The 21684-nt window shown below is 36.4% G+C and overlaps 2 protein-coding genes across 9 annotated transcripts; both read left to right on the top strand.

Moving 5' to 3' along the window:
- Window positions 1-1020: 1020 nt before the first annotated feature.
- On the top strand, window positions 1021-11877 carry LOC132303988 (uncharacterized). Of its 8 annotated transcripts, XM_059801463.1 has the most exons (5): window positions 1021-2552; window positions 6168-8601; window positions 10487-10586; window positions 11350-11362; window positions 11610-11877. In XM_059801463.1, the coding sequence occupies exon 1, from the start codon at window positions 1371-1373 to the stop codon at window positions 2502-2504; it is 1134 nt and encodes a 377-aa protein (XP_059657446.1). In that variant the 5' UTR covers window positions 1021-1370; the 3' UTR covers window positions 2505-2552; window positions 6168-8601; window positions 10487-10586; window positions 11350-11362; window positions 11610-11877. The 8 variants fall into 8 exon arrangements, with proteins under 8 accessions (XP_059657446.1, XP_059657444.1, XP_059657445.1 ...); XM_059801461.1 differs by having other exon boundaries at window positions 10487-11362; XM_059801462.1 differs by having other exon boundaries at window positions 11350-11877.
- A 3971-nt stretch (window positions 11878-15848) lies between these two features.
- LOC132303989 (amine oxidase [copper-containing] gamma 1-like) lies at window positions 15849-21266 on the top strand. The gene is made up of 5 exons (XM_059801464.1): window positions 15849-17226; window positions 17706-17819; window positions 19412-19861; window positions 20549-20646; window positions 20733-21266. The coding sequence occupies exons 1-5, from the start codon at window positions 15955-15957 to the stop codon at window positions 20941-20943; spliced, it is 2145 nt and encodes a 714-aa protein (XP_059657447.1). The 5' UTR covers window positions 15849-15954; the 3' UTR covers window positions 20944-21266.
- Window positions 21267-21684: the final 418 nt, after the last annotated feature.

The raw sequence follows: 21684 nt of genomic DNA on the forward strand, positions 1-21684 counted from the left end.
ATCTAAATGATGGCAACAGTGGTCTCTCTCTCTCTCTCTCTCTATATATATATATCAAGCTTGGCCACGATTTCATTCTTGCATGGGCGTGGAGAGGTTTTAGAGATGACCGGTATCTTTCGCCGTCGATCTTGTTGCTGATACGTTCATCGCCATCAGGTCCGATCTTGTTGCCGCCGATACAACCTCCTCACAAGATTCAGATTTTGCGTTGAAGACTTAGATACCTCCTTCGACTTCATCAATTTTCATTATGTTCTCCCAAACAGAACCTGCAACTACACGGTTTTTTTTTTTTTTTTTTTTTTTTTTCAATTGGATCTTGGGTCTGCTAATGGTGTTGTTTACAAAGGGTGATTGTGGATGCCGATATGGGTTTTCAACTTTTGATTCTTGCAGCAGATAAATAAACTAAAATATATGGGTTTTGAACTTCTGATTCTTGTTGTTTGCACTTGCACACACAGAGAGAGAGAGGGGGGGGGGGGGGAAGTTCAGAGTTGAGAACGAGAACAAGATGAAATGATTTGCCCTAAAACCCATAGATTTGCCCTAACGATATATGGCGCGCGCGCATATATATATATAAATGACAAATTTATTTATATTTTAAAATTTGAAAGGGCATGTTTGGTTTAAGATTTAATTATATTCAGGTTTAGGTTATCCTAATTTTATACAATTTGAGGTTTATATTATTCTTCTGCCAAACAAACTCTATTTTATACAAATTTGAACAAAAGGGTCATTTTACATGGACTATATTTATAATCATTAATTTATTTAACTGAAGTGAGGGTATTATCGTTATTTTACACCACCAGGGACCTATTTACACAAAATTGATAGTATAGGGAGATTTTTTACCCCACAAGAACTGTATGCACCGTAGGTTTTTTGCCCATAACCCAAATTATAAACACACTCTTGGTGGCTTGAATTTTCGATTAATGACAATCAAATACTCCGTACGAATTTATTCATAAATAATCCATCTGCCCGAAACAATTCGGATCAATTCCGGATCAAATCAAGCTTGATCCAGTCATAAACCAATCCATTTTACAGGCGTACAGAATCAAGAAGTGTACTTCGACTTGGTGCGTTCATGGGCACCCATTTCTCTACGCCATACTCATGTGGCAAGGTTAGTCCATAGCCTCGTTTTCTTCTCTGTCTCTGTATCGAGCTTTTCTGAAACTACTATGTATATAGCATCAATGAATTGAATGATTTTTCTATTCAGATTAGCTAGAAATGGCTATTATATTGATGCTTCACTGCTTTCTCACGCAAATGTAGAGCTTGTGTACTTAGATTTTGTATTACATCGTGCAGTTCATTAACACATAGGAAAGGAACATCTGGGTATGAAGGGTTTTCTCAATTTCTGTAATATCTCTAGTGCAATACAGTCTAAAAGACTACAAACCCTAACCCTAACCCTAACCCCAAGTATAGGATTCTATAGATATTGTCATTTTGGTTCAAACCCATCATCCCGTTTGGTGGAGAAGACTGCGCAGAACAGGGTTGCAATTTTCTGGGATTTGGATAATAAACCACCAAAGTCATTTCCTCCTTATGATGCCGCTGTGAGGCTAAAGAAGGCGGTGGCATCGTTTGGGATTGTTCGTTACATGGTAGCTTATGCCAATCGGCACGCATTTAGTTATGTTCCTCCTGTAGTTAGGGAACAAAGGAAAGACAGGAAGGCATTGAATCAGTTGGAAAATAAGGGCATTATTAAACATACTGAATCTTATATATGTCGAGTTTGTGGGAGGAAATTTTATGCAAATGATAAGCTTGTCAATCATTTTAAGCAAATTCATGAGCGTGAACATACGAAACGATTGAATCAGATAGAGTCGGCAAGAGGGAGTAGGAGAGTAAGATTGATTTCGAAGTATTCGATGAAGATGGAAAAGTACAAGAATGCATCCAGGGATGTTTTGACTCCGAAAGTTGGGTATGGTTTGGCAGATGAGTTGAAACGAGCTGGATTTTGGGTTAGGACTGTGTCGGATAAACCACAGGCAGCGGACTTTGCCCTGAGGAATCACATGGTGGATATGATGGACAAGAGGCTAGTTGAATGTGTGGTGCTTGTATCGGATGATTCGGACTTTGTGGAGGTTTTGAAGGAAGCAAAATTGAGATGCTTGAAGACAGTTGTTGTGGGTGATAGCAATGATGGGGCTCTTAAGAGAACTGCCCATGCTGGATTTTCATGGCAGGAAATCAAGATTGGGAAGGCTAAGAAGGAGGCAGTATCGGTTGTGGGGCGGTGGAAGGACCGTGACATATTGAAAAGATTGGAGTGGACTTACGACCCAGAGATGGAGAAGAAACTATATGATTTCGGTGATGAGGCTGATGGTGAGAGTGAAAACTCGGATACTGAAGGCTTTCTTTCTGTGGAAGCTGATGATTTTATGCAGAAGGAAGATGCTGGTGCTTGGTGGGAACTGAAATCTGGTGGCGATGTCACATCTTCATAATCACTGGTGCAATTATTTGTGGGCATAAGTGCATTGAGTTGTGACCTGGTTAGTATGCTTACTTTTTTTGCCCAGTGTCTGCTAAATATTGTATGGACAAGGCATACGTAGTTGGATTTTACAAGTAAATGAGGTAGATGTAATTTTTTTTCTTCCTAAATGAAGGTAGATGTAATTTATTTTTCTTCATTTGACGCAACAGATGACAAAGAAGAGGAAGTTATATTATAACCTTCAAATGCCATATAATTAATTTTTTTTTTTTGCATGAAATGAATGAGGAGTGTAATTGTATGGCTAGCCTATGTTTTGAGAGCAATATCTGATACAAAAATAAAGGAATCCACGTTCTGTCCTAGTTTTGAAACCTGTTATTAATGTTTTTTCCCCCGGTAAATAACCTGTTATTAATGAACTATCATCTTCTGTACTACAAACATGCTTGTTATGCAAGTCCTCTAGAACTTTTCACATACTAATTTTTCCCTGATACTTAATGTGCCTACATGGTTCTTCGTTGCTACTTGGTAACCATCCTCTCGTGGTACTTATAGTTATTGGCTTTTGTATATTATTTTGTTAGAACCTAAACCATGAATTATTGTTTTAGCCATGTAACTTATGTAAAATCTAAGTATTTTTGTTGATGTTTATGCGTCTTTTTATTGGTTAAGGCAATTTAAATGAGAAAAAAGTCTTCCACTTTCCTTCCGAAAATAAAAAAAGTCTTCCACTTCTTGCTTTTGTGTTTGATCTCTGTTCAACCTAGTGAATCATTCTAAAGCATAAGTGGAAGCAAAAATTGAGAAGATTAATGCAAAAGTGGTAAAAAAAGGGAATCATTCAACCATAAGAAGACGAAAATTCGAACCTTATACAGACCATATTGAGAAAACAAAAGATATGCAAAGGTTTTAGTGAACTAGTGAGCATGGGAGTAGACTAAGAGTCACTAAATTATTTTTGAATGCGTGAATATATATACATATATATTTGCTTATACAAACACTTGCATACAGAAAAATGTCATTTCCTTCTTATATCCTTCTTGATACACAAGGACATATGATTTGTAAGTTCCAAATTTCATGTTATAGTCAAAAAAAGAAAAAAAAAATAAAGAAAAGAAAAATCCACTTACTATGAATAAATTCTGTTGTAAATAATATAATATTCTATATAAAATATATTTTATTATCGTTTCCTTGCTGTGTCTGTGTAGGTGTCCTACTTTATTAAGATCTAAACTTACTATGTAAACATGGTAAAATATAAACATGTATGTGCCATATGGACTGTTCATATATATATTTTTTTCGATGACTGTTCATATTCATGCTTCTCAGATTCTTATTATCTGGTTTCTCGGTATCTCCATGATTTAATTTTAACCATATACAACCAATCAATAAGAAATTCATTACACTGAAAATGCTAGAAGTCTCCTCGATACTCTGAATGTTATATGACTTGGCATAATTTCCAAGACTCTTTTCTATGAAAATGTGACTGAGATTAACACAAGGGTCTTCTTATGTTTGATTGGATTTGTCAGTAAGTTTTTTATGCATCCTCTTGCAGGGTTTGATTCTTTGTAAAAGAATTTCTGATTGATGTACTATTTTCTAGAGATTATACCTATTCAGTTTCTGTGCTTGTGATTAAGGTTGTATTGATTATATATGTCAACAAATTATCAGTTCTTCTGACATGCTTTATTGGTCAATGTCATCTTACATCTTATTGCAATTTTGGCTATTATTGTGGTATACATAGGGAGGTTATTAGCTCGTCCTTTTAGATTTTTTGCACATGACTTCCTCGATTCATTTTCCCCAACTCTGGGTTTTTAATCTGTTCTTGTCAAATTTTATTAATTTCCATTTTAAAATGGCTCTTTGAACTTGCTGAATCAATGCTTCGCATGAAAAATTAACAAACTTTTCTTATTCAGATCCTTTGGCGGTCCAATGAATCATTTTGTTTCAGCAATGGGAGATATTTCATCACTTCTTGTTGTTAGATTATTGAGATTTCTACTTAATGCATCTCTATATATTTTAGACATTTTTTAAAGGAATTATGGTGACTCTCTTGAACTATGTTGGAGGAACTTGATTCCAGTTTGCAATTTCAAGTAGTTGGGGTTCTGCAGTTAGAAGATTTTAGTATTGAAACAGTGACCTATTTGGTGGTTGTTTCTTATTCTTTTTCTTGTTTTTGTCTGGGTAAACTTTAAATTGTTTTATCGTCTCACATTACTGTATCATCCAAGAAAACTGGGAACAATAAGTGACACGATATGGGTTAGCCCAATGCAGGAGGTTCCTGCCATTGTGGGGTCTGGGGAGTGTCAGATGTACGCAACCTAATGCTTGACCTCCAGAACACAATAGAGCAACCATACCGTTGTGTCAAGGTTCCTCAGTAAGTGATATGATAGTAATTGAAAAAAGAGATCTATTAGTTGTTTCCGAGGAGCTTGATTAACTTGATTTAAGTATGTGGGAATCAAAGAGTTCAATTCTTGATGTTGCTTTGTGAATATATGCAGTCATAAAGTTTGGCAGTTGTGGAGGTTAAAAGGGAGTAGAATTTAAGCCCTGGGAAGGAAATAGTTCTGCCTTTTGTGGGTATAAAAAAAATTTGGAATCTTGAATGTTGGAGTATTCTACTTTGATGTTCCCAAAATATGGCCCTGGTTTCTTTCTGTGCACACTATTCTTTTTTATCCTTTAACTATCTCTACTAAAAGGACCCAAATATTTTGATACAAGGAAATCAATATATAAATGTTGTTTTCATCTGAAAGTTACCCAAATTTTCTGTAATGTGTTTTTTCTTCCTTAGAAATTGGAGAATGAAACACTTTGATGTTGGAAGAGAGAAACTTGGGATTGCATCATTTCCACCTTGAGATATTGAGAAAATTATTGACTGATCAGAAGATATCAGCTTGCATAAATGGTCATCATTAACGTTTAAAATGCAGCTGAAAAACCAATTTCAGATGGAAAGTTGAGAGAAAAGGATTCATTATGATCATGGTATGCTATAAATTTCTAAATCAAGGAATGTTATGATCCTTTATCTTGTAATATTATCTTATCAGATCAAGACATTTTACTGGGGTGGGGATGGATAACTAGTACTATAAACTATTTAATTTAAATTTTAAAAAATTACATATGAGGTGTAATATAAATGTATTTAAGATATGTCTTAGTATATATTCTTGATATAACGTAAGAAATGAGAAAATACAACCTACAAATATGAGGCCAAAACAACCTAACTGAATAGAGTTTGGAAAATCGATAAGAGAAGGATAAAGAACAAAGTGAAGAACACATTAGCAGCCGGCAAATGAGCCTATCAAGTGCCATCTCTCTCTCTCTCTCTCTCTCTCACACACACACACACACACACACACACACACATTCATATAGATAAGTAGTGATTTCTGTAAAAAAAAAAAAAAGGGCTTACTTTTGGTGCCTCATTTGTTTTTGATTTCCTAACTTAGTTGACATGGACTTCTTAATTGTTTTTGTTGGGCTTCTGCACATATCACCACTGCTGCTGCTACTACTTGATAGAAGCCTTTGTCATTAACAAGTTGGGATTGTAATGATATTTAACTTACTCTCATCACATTTGCAGCATTGGAAATTTCTTCTTTGCAGGAGCGCATACATTCTTTCGGTCTCTAGATGCTGCAATATTTTTGTTTTCATGTGTTTCAGATATCCCCATAGAAAGGCTTGTCCTTCCAGTGATTTCTACGAATGACGTGCTTACTTGGGTTGTGAACTATGGGTATGAACATCAATTTACGTTTTGACGTGGTTATCTTTTGAAGGTGAATGCATATGGTTCATGATAATTAAATGATTTAGAAATGATGATTCTATGTTGTCTATTAAATGTCTCCATATATGTTCACCACTAATTCCTTGGTTTATAGTTCATATGTTGAAGTATCCAATATGGCAATATGGGTAGTTGATATTTTCTTATTTTTCTATTATCTATTTATTTACATTTTTAATTTTTTGAGGGGCTATAAATTGCTTTATTTTTTGGTAGGACGTGTTTTTCTTTAAAGAGTAACAGCAGGTTAGGCTTTAAAATTATAATTGCCGAAGCGAGTTAAGCATGAACAGTGTTTGAACTTATCGTATTTGGTAACCACTAATGCTGGATCAAATTGCTATCTATCATAACTTTGTTTATATGCAGATGGAAACACAATATAGTTCTAGAATCAAGTTTTAAGCAATATATATTCATTAAAAAAAAAAAAAAAAAAAATTACTGTGTCAAATTGGTGAAACATACATTCATCCATTTCAGTACATAATTGAAAACTAGATATGGACTAAATTATCCAGCTAGTTTGCCATCCATGTACCAAAAGGAGACCATTATATAAAGTTTGGCGCACGCACAGCTGTGACCCTCAAGTCCAATATTTCGAGTTCATCATCAGTGATCACCCCAATAAATAACCTAATTGGGGGAAAAAGATGAAATATATAAAGCAAGTTCATCCATTATTTTTTTTTGATAGATACAAGTTCATCCATTATTACCCTCAAGGTCATTATCAACATCATCTGCTACAATCATATAATTATGAGCATCTTCTTCTCATCTTCAATCACTTCAATCTTCCTGTTCTGTAATTTCCTTCATTTTGCCTTTCCTATATGCATTCAAGTTCCTCGAGCCTATAAAATTGAACTTATTAGAATTCTCAAATTATAGAAATATATTGAACGTGTGCCACTTGGCATACTTTCATACTTGAATTAAAACAATTGTTATTATTTGGATAAGTATATATTCATTCAAAAGGCACCAAAACTAGGGGTTAATCCATCATGTACATAGAGAGTGTAGACCAAAAGATAAAGATTATATACTTTAATCTCTTCCAAAGCTTTACCAAAAAAAATCAATGAATGGTCTAATTGTGTTGACTCCAGATCTGTGGCTGCGCATTGGAGTCTGCCTTCTTCAGTGATCAAATAGTTCTTGCTTAGGTTGCTGTTCGGTGTGGGTTTGCTTTGGTTGCCCTCCCCTGCTCTGTTTGCTGTTGTGCTCATTCAAATTTTGTTGTAGCAACGGTCTTATTGTGTGGGTTGGGTTTGGTTCTTTGTTGCTCTTCTTGGGCTTGCGCCTTTCGGCTTGTATGTTTGGGCTTTGGCCCCTCCTTTTTGTACCTCTAGTTTCTGCTTATAATACTTTGAATTACTGAAAAAAAAAACCTCCCCCTAACAAAAAATACGAGGGAGATCAATTGCAATACTTGACAGTCTAGATTGGAGACTCAAATTCTTCAGACATACCTAGTATATTTGGTCTCCCCTAATTCTCTACCAGAGGCAAAGTGGCACCAATTTTAACACATTGCTAATTCTCTTCCCAACTCTATATCCTCTCGAGTTAGATAGAATATCCCATGCTGTTATAGGCATCACTCGGTGAACTCTTAAGAAGGTAAGGAGAAGGTCCGCATACATTATGCCATCTGATGAAAAGGGGGAATGCTGAACCTAAACTTTTCAAAATGTACATAAGGTATTTATTAATTTTTGTAAGCCATCCTTTGCAAAGTAGAATTTTGGTTTCATGCAGTAGGGGGGAAAATGTTTTAAAAATTGTTGCCTTCTAAATTATTTTTAGACTTTTTTTTAATATATGGCATGTTTAGAATTAAATACATCACATAGCCACATTATTTTGAACTCTTTTGTATTGGGGTTTCTTATGCTAAGATATGTTGCAGTTGTGTAAAATATCTGACATTATGATACTAATGTTATTTATGGAAAATTTTAATTTCCTTTACATAAATGTCCTTGCTCATCATGAACTGAATAATATGATGTTGTAATCATTTTTGAGGAAAATTTATTATAAAAAACATATGTGAATCAGAGTTTCTTTCTTTCCTTTATTTTCTTCATGTGCATAATCAGATTTAAGTTTCTTTTTCCCTTGTGTAATTTGTATTTAGGATGGAACTATAATATGTGGTCAGAATGAAATATCACATCCAACCACTGGATCCATGGAACCTGTAAATAAGGTATGCCCGTGTATTCTTGTCATGTGCACTATTCTTATTTTTTAATTTTGATTTTTAATTTTATTAATGCAAATGTTTCTTTCCATGTTTCCCCCTGCATAATCTTTGACTACCCTTTTTAATATAACTTCATAGCCATAGTAAGTTGTGGAAAGAAGAAACTAAACTTTTTCATGGATGTGTAACTATGCATGAAACCATGCATGTATGTACATTGTAGTGCTGTGTGGTTGATTGTTTGAATGCAACAATTGAAAGTTCAGTTACTTGACATGCTACTACAGTTACACTAACTGAGCTAGGCTGATGGGCCTGAATAAATGAAAGACACTCCTGTAAAAGCTTCTTTTGAATAAATTAAATTTGGTTGTAAAATATTCAGCGAGGATAGTAAGGTATTGTATTGTAGCAGGGGAATTTGCTTATGAGTACAGAGTACTTGTTCTAAATTCTCATTGTTTCTGGTGCTGTGTGGTGGCTTTAGAGTTGTTAGCATGGTGACTGGAGGTGATAACAATCCTTGTTGAATTGATTTCAGAAATAACTAGTTATTAAAGTTACTGCCAAACCCTTGATTTTGGTTCGGAACCAATTTTTTTTTTTCCCACTCTTTAGAATTCTGTAAGATTTCTACTGTAAGGCAGTTTATTTGAACTCGAAGGCTCGGATCCAAATCTGTTTTCTATAGAACCTCAAATCTGTATATGCTGAACTGAATTCATTTTCCCACAAATCTAATGAATATTTTAAACAGCTTTGAGAACAAGTCTATTAGTGGGCATCTGGACATTGCAATTCAATGATCCGTTTTATAGCACCTTTTTCTTTGTTGTAGGTCCTTTTTCTGCTCAGAAAAGGTTCTATTTCTTTCTGTTTTATTCAATCTGACAATTTATAATTCGAAATGAAAAAGAAAAGTTAAAAAAATACTAACACCAAAGAAATGATTAGATTTGCCTCAGTATGACTTGCAGAGCAATTATGTAATATTACCCGTAGCCTGTTACAGTATAGAGAGTTTCATTTGGTCATCGTTAACAAGTGAAAACATATGTTTTCTCCTTTCCTGTGTAATAAGAAAAATCCACGGGATTATGTATTATATTTTTTATATATTTTCTTGAAAAAATCAACCTAGATGGCATAATATTTCTGCCTATCCTTATCTTCCACAAAGAACATAGTTACATTTGTTATCTGATGAATATTGCGTCAAATAATAAGGGCGTTCTATATTTTAATGATTTGGTTTTTTTATTTGTATTAACTTTCCACAATTCTTTGCTTTTGAATTTTGATTTTAATGCATATCCAGATATAAAGAAATTCTTAAATCTTTTTTTTTTTTTTTTTTCACAAAGAACATAGTTACATTTGTTATCTGATGAATATTGCGTCAAATAATAAGGGCGTTCTATATTTTAATGATTTGGTTTTTTTATTTGTATTAACTTTCCACAATTCTTTGCTTTTGAATTTTGATTTTAATGCATATCCAGATATAAAGAAATTCTTAAATCTTTTTTTTTTTTTGTTTTTTCCCCCCCACACGCTCCCCCCCCCCCCCCCCCCAGTACTTTTGGAAAGCACAACTCTTTTATATTTGTAAATTTTTGCCTCAGATCCAGACCCTAGATTTAAACTCATTAACAGCAATACAATGTGGCAGGCATTCAACGTCTATTATATTTTCTTAAAATTGCCTCGTGTTGGAAAACTTGAAATTGAATATTTGTTGTCCCGTAAGGAAAATAATACTGTGGTATGCCTCACATTGTCCCTAATAGCTGACATATTTTGATGTTGCATAAATTACATCACTGTGATATGCCTGTGAATCCTTTATCTGCGGCTGTTGATAGTCTAAATGCTATTTACTTGATAGGTTTTCCCCACAGCAAACCCAGCTGTCCTGGACCAGTTGAGCAGTTTGGACTGTATTATCTATGCCATGGGATCCCTCTTTACTTCGATCTGCCCCTCTGGTATGATTATGAACCATTTATTTTTTTGAAAGAAGATTGGGCAAGCTTGAGGTAATATTAACTAGAAACACACAGAAAAATGAAATGGAAGAGAAATTAGCTCATTCATCTGGAGGGGCAAAGGAAAAGCCCAACATAGGGGTCATCTGGTTGTTGGTCCTGAATTGAATCTGGTTTCAGTTTTGGATTGCTTTCTTCCTCTACAGTTTTTTTTTTTTTTTTTGTCTTAAATGTTGCAAATGCTGTGCATTTAATATTTATCAGCCACATGTTAAATTAACTTTGTTTTGTATAACTTGTTAATGCTGCTGAACACAAATTTAGTGTTGCATCTTCCTGAAGCAGCTGAAAGCACATGAACTATGCCTTTTTTTGTTCATTTGTGTAACTGTTTCATGCCTTAACTTGTATATCTATCTGTAGATAATTGGAGTGATGATAATTGCAAATATACTAAAGTACGAAGGGACTTACCTAGCTTCTTTTTGTTTAAATATGGCTGTCCTAATTGTCTATTGCATAGATGATTGTATTTACTAACCTTAAATGTAAAGAAATATACCCTACAAGGCTACAAAGTATTTTTCCACCGACTTTTTTTTCCCACCCACTTTTGATCCTTCTTGCTGGTAAATGTTCCGTGGTCTTGTTCTTTTGTGGATTCGGTAGTTTGTTTATTAGAAACATAAAGAAAATTTCAAATTCTTATTAACTTGTCTAATTTTTGGGTTTTACTTGGCATTGGGGAAATTATCTCTTCAAGATCCTGTCCCAAGGTAATCTTCTGTCAAGCTATTAAGTATGTGCTTTTTACTTAAAAAAGAGACTACTAAGTAATTGTTCTATGGTTGTTTGCTTCTTCATCAACTTGAGGTTAACGAATTTGTAATGATTGGTTCCGTTGGAAAATTTTGAGTTGACATTCTCTCCGATTAGCCCTTCTATAGTGTTTTGATGTTAGAGATCCTTGAATATATCTATAGCTGCAAGTTATTAATACCTGATATGGTTGTTAATTTGCAGGCTTTAACATTGCTTTCTTTGTATTGATCCAGTTCCTTCCATTCGAATACTAGGTAGTTCTGTTGAATGGTACACATGATCAAGAAACTAGTGGCTTTTCTGCTTCTTGCTTTGTAGTTGCCATTACAGATGCTCTAAATCGAACTTAGGGTATCCTCATAATGGTCTCAAGAACCCTGTGAGTAGATTGATTTAGATGAAAGAGTTCAGATGTCAAGTAAATTGGCTATGTTGATACTGCGATGAATAAATTCTTTTGTTCGATCCATCAAGTACAGGAAATATGTATTTTGCAATTTCTGAATTTTTTGTTAGGCCAATCTGTAAACTGTAAATAGGATAGTTACGGTTTGATTAGCAAATAGAAATTGTTTGTGTCTATTGAAGATTCCATGGTGTTCCAATAACTACTGAATGTCTGTATTATATATTTATATCTTTGTTACATAGACTCTCTAATTTACCTTCGCATAGCCATTTCTACTGCTCGACATGGTTATGGGTACAAGATATGTGTCCGACACATGAATTCAAATCTGATGCTCCAACCCTTCACACGGCATGCAAAGCTATTTCGGGAAGAATCCATTTATGAATAGAAATATGGTATAGAAGACAGTACGAAAGAAGCATTTGCATTGCAGAGCAAGAGGAAGCATTAAAGCAATGCCTTCGAGGCGAAGGTACCTCCAGTGGGAAGCAGGGATTTCGAGTAGAGCGGAAGTGGCCAGCAACAATGACCAGAGCAGAGCTGAGCCTCTAACTCCTTCAAGAAGTTGTTTTCTAGATTAATCAATCCTACTACCAAAAACAGGTATAGAACACATCTATTGTGATGTTTATTTTCTTTTGAAGTTTTTTCTTCATATTATATTACTAATTAAGAAACTTTGTAATAATTTCTAAATTAGGGTTTTGACAGTGGTTCAACAAGGCTTGTATTATATGGATTCCGTGGGAGTGAATTTTATGGAAGAGGAGGGACACTTGTAGTTGAAATAATATCCATAATACAGTCCCTGAAATTTCGACATCATATTTTCTGAAAGCATACAACTCCTTGTAATATATCATCTCATTCATATAACCCAGACCTACTTGACAAGCTGGTGACTATTGGTCTCTGAAAGCTTAATACAGAATTTTTGACCTATATTAAGCATTAATTTATTAAAATTTTTATTCAACTATCTCACAAATTTGAGTATTAAGAAAATCTTGTACTGTATGCTTCGTTCTGTTAAGTGTTTGGAATGTGTTGACCAAATGTCCGAGATGTGTCGACTAAGTATCCAAGATGTGTTGGCCAACTATCCGAAATAATAATAATTTTGTTTTTTCAAAAATAAGGGACACAACCATAAAATGTGTCTAAAGAGTGTTAGTGTCTGGCACAATGCATGGCACCTCGTGTTCGTACTTCTTAAATTATTAGGTATGATAACAATGCAAATAATATGATAAGGCTAGTGCCTGGATTTGACTTTAAAATTTGGGTGACTTAAAAATTGTGGTCAAGTTCCACAAGTGTGCGTACTTCTTAAATTATTAGGTATGATAACAATGCAAATAATATGATAAGGCTAGTGCCTGGATTTGACTTAAAAATTTGGGTGACTTAAAAATTGTGGTCACGTTCCACAAATAAAAAGTGTTGTCACTTAAAATCAGTTACTTTACGAGAAATGCTAAGTGCTGTCTTGGTTGTACAATCATAATTTCATAACATTTGGACTCGTGAGCCTTATCGTGGAAATCATAAAATTCAAAGTTTTAACTTACACTGTGTTAAGTGTAGGCATAGTGATAATTGTCCAAAGCCTAGGGCTAGTGAATTGGTGGCCTGGTTTTAGAGGGTCAAATTGGTCATCAAACTCTTCATAATTTGCTGATCATAATGCTTATTGCTCTAGTTTCTAATTTATTCTTATATATATATATATTTTTATGCTTCTTAATCATGATATGGGTGACCCAAATAAAAAATTCACACATTTATTTATTTATTTATTTTTATCCGGACTTGAACTCTCACAAACAAACATTGAGAACTTGAAAAAATAGTACTAGACTGCGTTCCATTATGGTAAGTTGGCTCAAGTTGGCTCATATTTAATGGATATAGATTAGGATTGACTACCAGCTAAATATAATTAAGGGCACATTACACAAATTATCCACGAGATTTTTATATTGTGCATGTAGATAAAAATTATAACAATATTACAACAAGGTTCATATTAACTGTTTAACCACAAAAAATCAATATAAATTTACACTTCTAAACTTAAAATTAAAGCATTTATTTTTAATAAAAAAATAAAAGATATTGTATATTGGGAAGTTTTATTTTTGCCTCTGGTACACCCTATTGCTTCCCTACCACACCATTACTCTTTTCTCTCTCTAAACACATAATTCCACCCTCTCTCCACTGTAACATCCACTACCTTCCTCTGCTTCCACAATCTCACGGCCTCTTTCCTCCACCTTTGCCACCGCCCCCACCCCCCTCAGCTCTTCAACACCACCACGTCAACACCACAAGATCAAAGCTTTCATCTCATCTCATCTCTCTTGTCTGGAGGAAGAGCAGCGGCTGCGATGAGGCCTTCATCCTCTCTCCCGGCGACGCCTACAACACACATATTACAATCCCATCATTGTTGTCCTCACCCAACCAAACCCTAATTGTCAAATTGCAAACCCGTAACCAAAACCAATTCACAAAACTCAAACGCAAGACCCAAACCACAAAACCCCAACACAGATCAAAGCCAAGCCAACCCAAAACCGTCACCACTGCCAAAAATTGTCTTGCCGTGGTCAGAATATCACGGTCATCACCAAGCCTGTTAGTCGTAACTGGAGTCGCGTCTCGCCGACATGAAATGCAATAAAGGAATTGCCGATTCGCTCCTCGATCTGAAGCGTCAATGCGTCGAGGACGTCTCGATCGCCACTGTCGTTGAAGAGAAGAAGTCGTTGCCCTTGGATAAGCGTCGCGATGCGAAGCGACGCGACTAATTCACTCAACCCAGTCGCCAGAATCGATGGCGTCGAGCGACGGCGGCTGTAGATGAACTGCGGCAGTGCACGGCGAGACGGATCCGGCTTTGGCGATGGCAGCTTGTGCACACCGAGGTGGATATGGGCTGGCTGTGACGGCGGTGGGCTGGTTGCAACTTCGGCTGTGAGCTCGAGGATGATGGCAGCGAGCACGGCTTTAATGGAGGCGGCGGCAAGCTCGGCTTGATGGGCTCGACCGTGGAGGATGTCGGCTGTGATGGAGGCGGTGGCAAGCTCGGATGGGGTGAGCTTGGCTGTGGCGGATGTCGGCTGTGATAGAGGCTGTGGCAAGCTCGGATGCGGTGAGCGAGATTGAGCTCGGATGGTGGAGAGTTGTGTTGTGATGGCAGTGACGGAGCAGCGAGCTTAGAATAGAAGACTCGGCTTTGATGAGGTCGGAATGATTTGTGGCTCTGTGGTCGGATTTGGGTCTGTGGTTGGATAGTTTTGTGGTTTTTGCAATTTGGTCTGTGTCGGCTGTGACGGAGTCTTAGGGTCAAAATTATATCTTTAACAATACACAATTTTTTTTTTTTGATTTTTTTATTAAACAAATAGTTTACCTCTAAAAACAAAAATATAAATTCATATCAATCTACTAACTACAAACCGTTAATTTGGGTCTCTCATATTGTGGCATTTTTTATTTACATGTACAGGTTTCAACCTAAGGGTCTTTCGTATAATTTATCCTATAATTAATAAATAACTATGACCAAATATTTAATGGATATAGATTTGGAGTGACTAGCAGCTAAATATTAATTAATAAATAACTATGACCTAAAGTAGGGCATAAATCAACTTCAAATCATCAATGGTTATTGATTAATATTAATTGTTTTATTTTTAAAATGTAAGTCTTAATTAATTAAGACAAAAAAGTAGATAGACATCATTTAATCCAATACCAATCACCAAAATGTTATGGTTCATTGTCCCAATGGGTTACTGTCAGATAAAAAATTAATGCATGTTTAGCCACTTATTTTTGTAATTAGTGGTTCATTGTCCCAATGATCTGCGTGGGTTATTCAATGCACTAATTAATTCGCAGCTAAAACGTAGTCAAATTGTTTAGAAAAAATAAATAAATGAAAAATATCTCAATCCTAAAGGGCGGCAGATATTTATATCCTAAAGGGGGACAGATATATATATATATACCTTGTTAGTTGCTTTATTATACCCATCAACGCAACTCCTCCCATTAAAAAATCAATCGTGGCGGGGCGCACACACACCACAGAACACACACACCACACACAAAGGTGTCATGGAAACAGCTTCATGTCTTCGTTTCTGTGTCCTCCTCTTCATTGTTCTTATCTTTTTTGCACGTTATTGGTACCCTCCAAACAAACCAGGCTTCCTTTGGAGTTCCTACAATAACGCAAGGATTCATCCCAACTTGGCCTGTGTCTTGGAGACCCAAATTTCCAAGCTCAATGAGACACCTCTTCACCCACTAGACCCACTCACTGCACAAGAAATCAACAAGGTCCGAGCCATCCTCTCAACCTATGCACCCTTCTCAAAATCCTTCCCACAAATCCACTCTCTGTCACTCGATGAACCCGAGAAATCCCGGGTCATGGATTGGAAAATGGGCGACGCATTTCCCCCTAGAAAAGCATCCGTGATTGCATTTTTAGATGGTGAAACTCATGTTCTCACTGTGGACTTGGATTTGGGCCGGGTCACTAGCTATGTCACTAACCGGAGTTCGGGTTACCCGATGTTGTCCATGGACGACATTGCTGTGGCTTCACAGGTGACAAGGTCCAATCAAGAAGTTAATAAATCGATCATGGCCCGTGGTGTGGACTTTTCCAATGTGGCCTGCATAACACCCTCCCCGGGCTGGTTTGGGCCTGAGGAGGAAGATAGGAGGGTTGTGAAGGTCCAATGTTTTTCGAGCCAAGGCACGCCAAATTTCTACATGAGGCCCATTGAGGGGCTCACCGTGACAGTCGACCTCGATAAGCGGGAGGTCGTGAAAATTTCAGACAATGGTCGGGGCATACCCATCCCAAAAGGCACGAACACTGATTACCGGTTCACAGCCCAAGAAATGCCGCCAGAAATGGAGCCGATTGGACCAATATCCATGGAGCAACCCGAAGGCCCAAGCTTTCGGATCGAAGATGGGCATATGGTGAAATGGGCCAATTGGGTGTTCCACCTCAAGCCCGACCAACGAGCGGGTTTGGTAATTTCACGGGCCATGGTTAGGGACTCCGAGAGTGGTGGTCTAAGGAGTGTGATGTACAAAGGGTTTGCGTCGGAACTATTTGTGCCCTATATGGACCCGGATGAAGCTTGGTACTTCAAGACATTCATGGATGAGGGTGAGTTTGGGCTCGGGGCCACAACCATGTCACTAGTGCCACTCAATGACTGTCCTAGGCATTCACACTACATGGATGGGCTTTTTGTGTCTGCTGATGGAAGGCCTTATGTTCAGCCCAACATGATTTGCGTGTTCGAGCGTTATGCAGGGGATGTGAGCTGGAGACACTCCGAAAACCCAGTAAATGGTTTTGAGGTTTGTGCTTACCAACAATAATACTAAAATAACAAGAGTAGTCACGGACCTCACGAACACTTCATGAACATTCCTGGTGACATTGATACTTTTTGAGCAGACTTTATAGCATTCCGGACAGATCCTACATTCTAAGTCTTATATAGAACAACATATGATTAGTCCTACAAAATAACATTATGACTTTGTGGCAAAATGTCCAACTTAACTCATAGACATATAAAGGAAAATTTATATTTATATTAGCCGCCTTCATACCATGTCCATGTCGTATTTATTTATTTAAAATTTGAGACATATCCATGTCCATGACGTGTTCATGCTTCTTAGGAATAATGGTATTTGTATTCTTGTTTTTTTTTCATCTCATTTTCATGAACTAATCGGCAAGAAATTTTTAATTACTATCGATTTTATCTACTTGTTATATTGTGTTTGCACAAATTCAGTGGTCTCATACTTAAATTAAAATGGTACAGATTAGAGAAGCAAGGCCAAAGGTGACGCTTGTGGTTCGATCAGTAGCAACAGTGGGGAACTACGATTACATTTTTGACTGGGAATTTCAAACAGATGGTTTGATACGCATTAAGGTAATTTTGCAATGACAATCAGGATTTTTAGAATTTTAATTTATATTTATTTCATTATTTTTAGTTGTCAAAATTGTTTATTTAATTATGATTGGAGAATTAGTTAATTGGAGTTTCAGATATGTTGTGTTTAGCTTGTATTTATAAGGATTGATTTTGGGTTATTGGTATTTTGTTTTTAGTGTTAGTTTTAGTAAAAGAAAGATAAAAGAATAAGAATAAGAATAAGAGGGGAGCAAAGATTCATGGAAGGGGCTACACGGATAATTGCGAGGGTTCCCACGTCCCACGTTGTCATAAAAAAAAAAAAAAAAAAAATTCGTGGAAGGTGGAGAAGAATTGGAATGAAATAAGGGTAACGATTATACGGGGGGAGGCACTAGAAGATTATTTGGCCAAAATTCTGACTTTGGCTGCTGTGCGTCACATGGAGGACATTAGTTACATTTTGTCTTTTGTGTTTGCTTTTGAGCGGGATTCAGGTGGATTTGGTTTTAGTTGCACACGGAGTATGTATGTATATATATATATATATATATATATATATATATATATATATAATGTATGTTTTGTGACTATATATGTTTTGTGCCATGAGTGAGTATTAAGAGATCGAGAGAGCAAAGCGAGGGAAAGTTAGGAAAACAGAGAAGTACAGAGAGGGAGGAGAGATGCAGAGAAGGCCTCATTTATAAGAGTTTCCCATCTCTGAACATTCAACAAGATACCAATGGCAAGTGTGCCGGGATAAGATCCTTCCATCCAAGTGTTTGGGAAACTTCACTTTCCTGTTTGCTATCAATCCTTGAACAATAGTAGCTGTTCACAAATCACCTGCAAGGTTCACAGGAAATTAGTAGAGTGAGTTCCGCGTCAAAGCTTCTTTTCTTCCTCCATTTCCTAGACTTGACAGCTTTCACTGCTATAGGAGAATGAAGTTTTCCGAGAGTCTGAGATTTTGCAAAACCAGTGAGGAAAATAACTTTTATGGGTAGGGTTCTCTATACCTTGAATGGCTTGAGGTAATTTTGCTTCAAATAATTTGTTATACTATTGTTTTGGTCAAATTGCATATATCTATTTTTGTTCAAAAGCATATGTATATATGTGAAGCTAATTTTTTATGAAACCTCCTTGAAATTCTTGTTATGGTTTTTCCTACTAGGACTTACCGAAGATGATCGAGAATTGCTAGATTCGAGCTTAGGTGGAAGAGTTGGTGTTGCGGGATTTTTATGTCTATTTAGATGTTATTTAGACATGTATTTTAGGGTTTTGAATTCTTATATATTTGAGGATCTTCTATATTATGGAGGTTGTTTTTATTTATTTTTTTTAATTTTTTGATCCTGGGAGATTTTTGATATAATTCGATGATTATTGTATTAGAATTTTCGGGTTTATTATTATTATTTTTTGTATATCATATGTATATACATATACAGAATGCTTCATCGTGAGGAAATAATTTATTAGATATAGAAACATAAACAGTCTTTTTAACTATTCAATGATATTGGATAGTTAATACTTGAGTCATGCATATATTTCTCATCATATATGATGCTTAAGTTATACATTATACTAAACAGGTTGGGCTATCTGGAATGCTAATGGTGAAAGGGACTTCTTATGAGAATGTGAATCAAGTGCCAAATGAATATGAGATGACTGGTCCATTAGTGTCTGAGAATGTCATTGGTGTGGTTCATGACCACTACATCACCTTCCATCTTGACATGGACATTGATGGCTCTAATAATTCATTCGCTAAGGTCAATCTTGTGAAGGAAAAGACTGTGCCAGGCCAATCACCCAGAAAGAGTTACTTGAAAGCTAAGAGAAATGTGGCCAAGACAGAGGACGATGCGCGGATTAAGCTTAAGCTCTATGATCCATCTGAATTTCATGTTGTTAATCCTTCGCAGAGGTCTAGGTTGGGAAATCCGACAGGGTACAAGGTTGTCCCTGGCGCGACTGCTGCTAGCTTGCTTGATCTCCAAGATCCACCTCAGTTAAGAAGTGCTTTCACTAACAATCAGGTACCATTTGTAACGATGTCATTACTTATTTATTTACCATTCGAATTGGGGTACTATACTGTTACAACACGGTGTTGTAACGTGTGGGCCCTCCACTACAATACAACACGCGTGCTGTACTACAGAGAATCCGAACTCCATTATGTAATCTTCACTTGACGTTATTATAGTTGTATCAAGCCTTGGTCTAAAACGGCTCACAACTTCACAAAACACAGTTAATTGGTACAAAATTTAAACTTTTAGGCCTATATTGTTTCAGCACGGTGTTGTAATAACACGGATAGGCAGGATGATTCACATGTGTAAGCTGTCCATTGCAATACAACACTCATGCTATACTACAGAGGATCCAGGCTTCATTATGTAATCTCCATATGATGCATTATTATATATAGTTGTCTCAAGCCTAGGTCTAATATAGCACACAACTTCACAAAACACAATTAATTCATACAAAATTCAAACTTTTAGAATAATCGGCTGTTAACACGATATTAGAGTCGAAGGGCACAATCCCAAGTCATACAATTATTCATGTCACTTTCACGTTCTCTGCGTGCTCCAACTCTCATGCTCAGTGTGACTTAGTAAAGTCAACGCCTCTCTCCTACTATTCATAATGCTTATTGATTTGATTTCAAACTTTCTTCGATATTTGCTTAATTTTCTTCTTGATGATGACAGATATGGGTGACTCTGTATAACCGGAGTGAATATTGGGCTGGTGGGCTTTTGACATACCAGAGCAAGGGAGAAGATACACTTGCAGTATGGTCTGAGAGGTACAGAATTCAGAAACCTAAAGCAACTCCTAATCAAATGCAGCGTTACTGAATATGTTCATTTTTGTAAACATAATGATAAACAGGAATCGTCCAATTGAGAACAAGGACATTGTGTTATGGTACACTATGGGATTCCATCACATACCATGCCAGGAGGACTACCCTATAATGCCAACAGTTTCATCAAGCTTTGATCTGAAGCCGGTTAATTTCTTCGCAAGCAATCCAATCCTTCGCGCCATGCCCAACTTCGAGAAGGACCTGCCCGTTTGCAGGCCTGCTAGTTCATATTGATCAACTCTCCCTGCAAGTATTTTATCAACTTATACTAAATCTATGCTTATACAAGCATTAATACATCTAGTGGAAGCTCTCCTCCCCTTTGGGGATGTCGAGTGTTCTAGCCCCGGTGGGGAAAAAAAATACATAGTTGGCATGTGTATTTGCTTGAACATCTATATATATATGCTATATGAGAATCAGTTGATATAGTTTGTTCTATTAAGGATTCGAGCAAGGTACACTAAACATTCATACAACTTGTATTGCATCCAAACTGATTCCCCAATTATTTTACTTGGGAATAATTCTATATTGGAATTGGCTACGAATAGAAATTATTAGAGTTCTCAATTACCAGATGTGAGCAGCACCTTATTTGACAGCGAGTGAGCTCATAAAGAGACACACTATTGTCATTCTGGCCTCTTTTTATTTTCTGAAGTACTTTGTATCATGCATAGAGCTCCAAGCTAGCTAACCTTTTGGTGGGAATAGCAATCAGTGAAGTTGTTTTTCTTCATAACATGATCAAGCACTTCGCCCTTCGGCATTTGCCAGTTGAATGAATGCAAGAGCGAAGCCAATATATCCGTAAGCATTTTCTCTCATTGCTAACTCTTCTTGGACCTTCAACAATGTTCATTCCAACAACAAATACTGTTTTTCATTACTCCTGGATGGTACATGAGCCCTGCCATTACCCATTCAGCCACGGTTGCTGTTGTGTCAGTCACACCGGCCACAATGTCCTGT

The sequence above is a fragment of the Cornus florida genome, unplaced genomic scaffold (assembly GCF_030987335.1).
Source record: "Cornus florida cultivar Cherokee Brave unplaced genomic scaffold, ASM3098733v1 CherokeeBrave_3.0.0_Hap2_Chr04, whole genome shotgun sequence".
NCBI lineage: Eukaryota > Viridiplantae > Streptophyta > Magnoliopsida > Cornales > Cornaceae > Cornus > Cornus florida.

Excerpts from the sequence above, each read along its gene's own strand:
- LOC132303988 (XM_059801455.1), top strand. The coding sequence starts at position 1,371 with ATGAAGGGTTTTCTCAATTTCTGTAATATCTCTAGTGCAATACAGTCT.
- LOC132303989 (XM_059801464.1), top strand. The coding sequence starts at position 15,955 with ATGGAAACAGCTTCATGTCTTCGTTTCTGTGTCCTCCTCTTCATTGTT. Across the intron at positions 17,820-19,411 it reads ATGGTTTGATACGCATTAAG|GTTGGGCTATCTGGAATGCT; the intron begins GTAATTTTGCAA and ends TATACTAAACAG. Across the intron at positions 20,647-20,732 it reads CTTGCAGTATGGTCTGAGAG|GAATCGTCCAATTGAGAACA; the intron begins GTACAGAATTCA and ends AATGATAAACAG.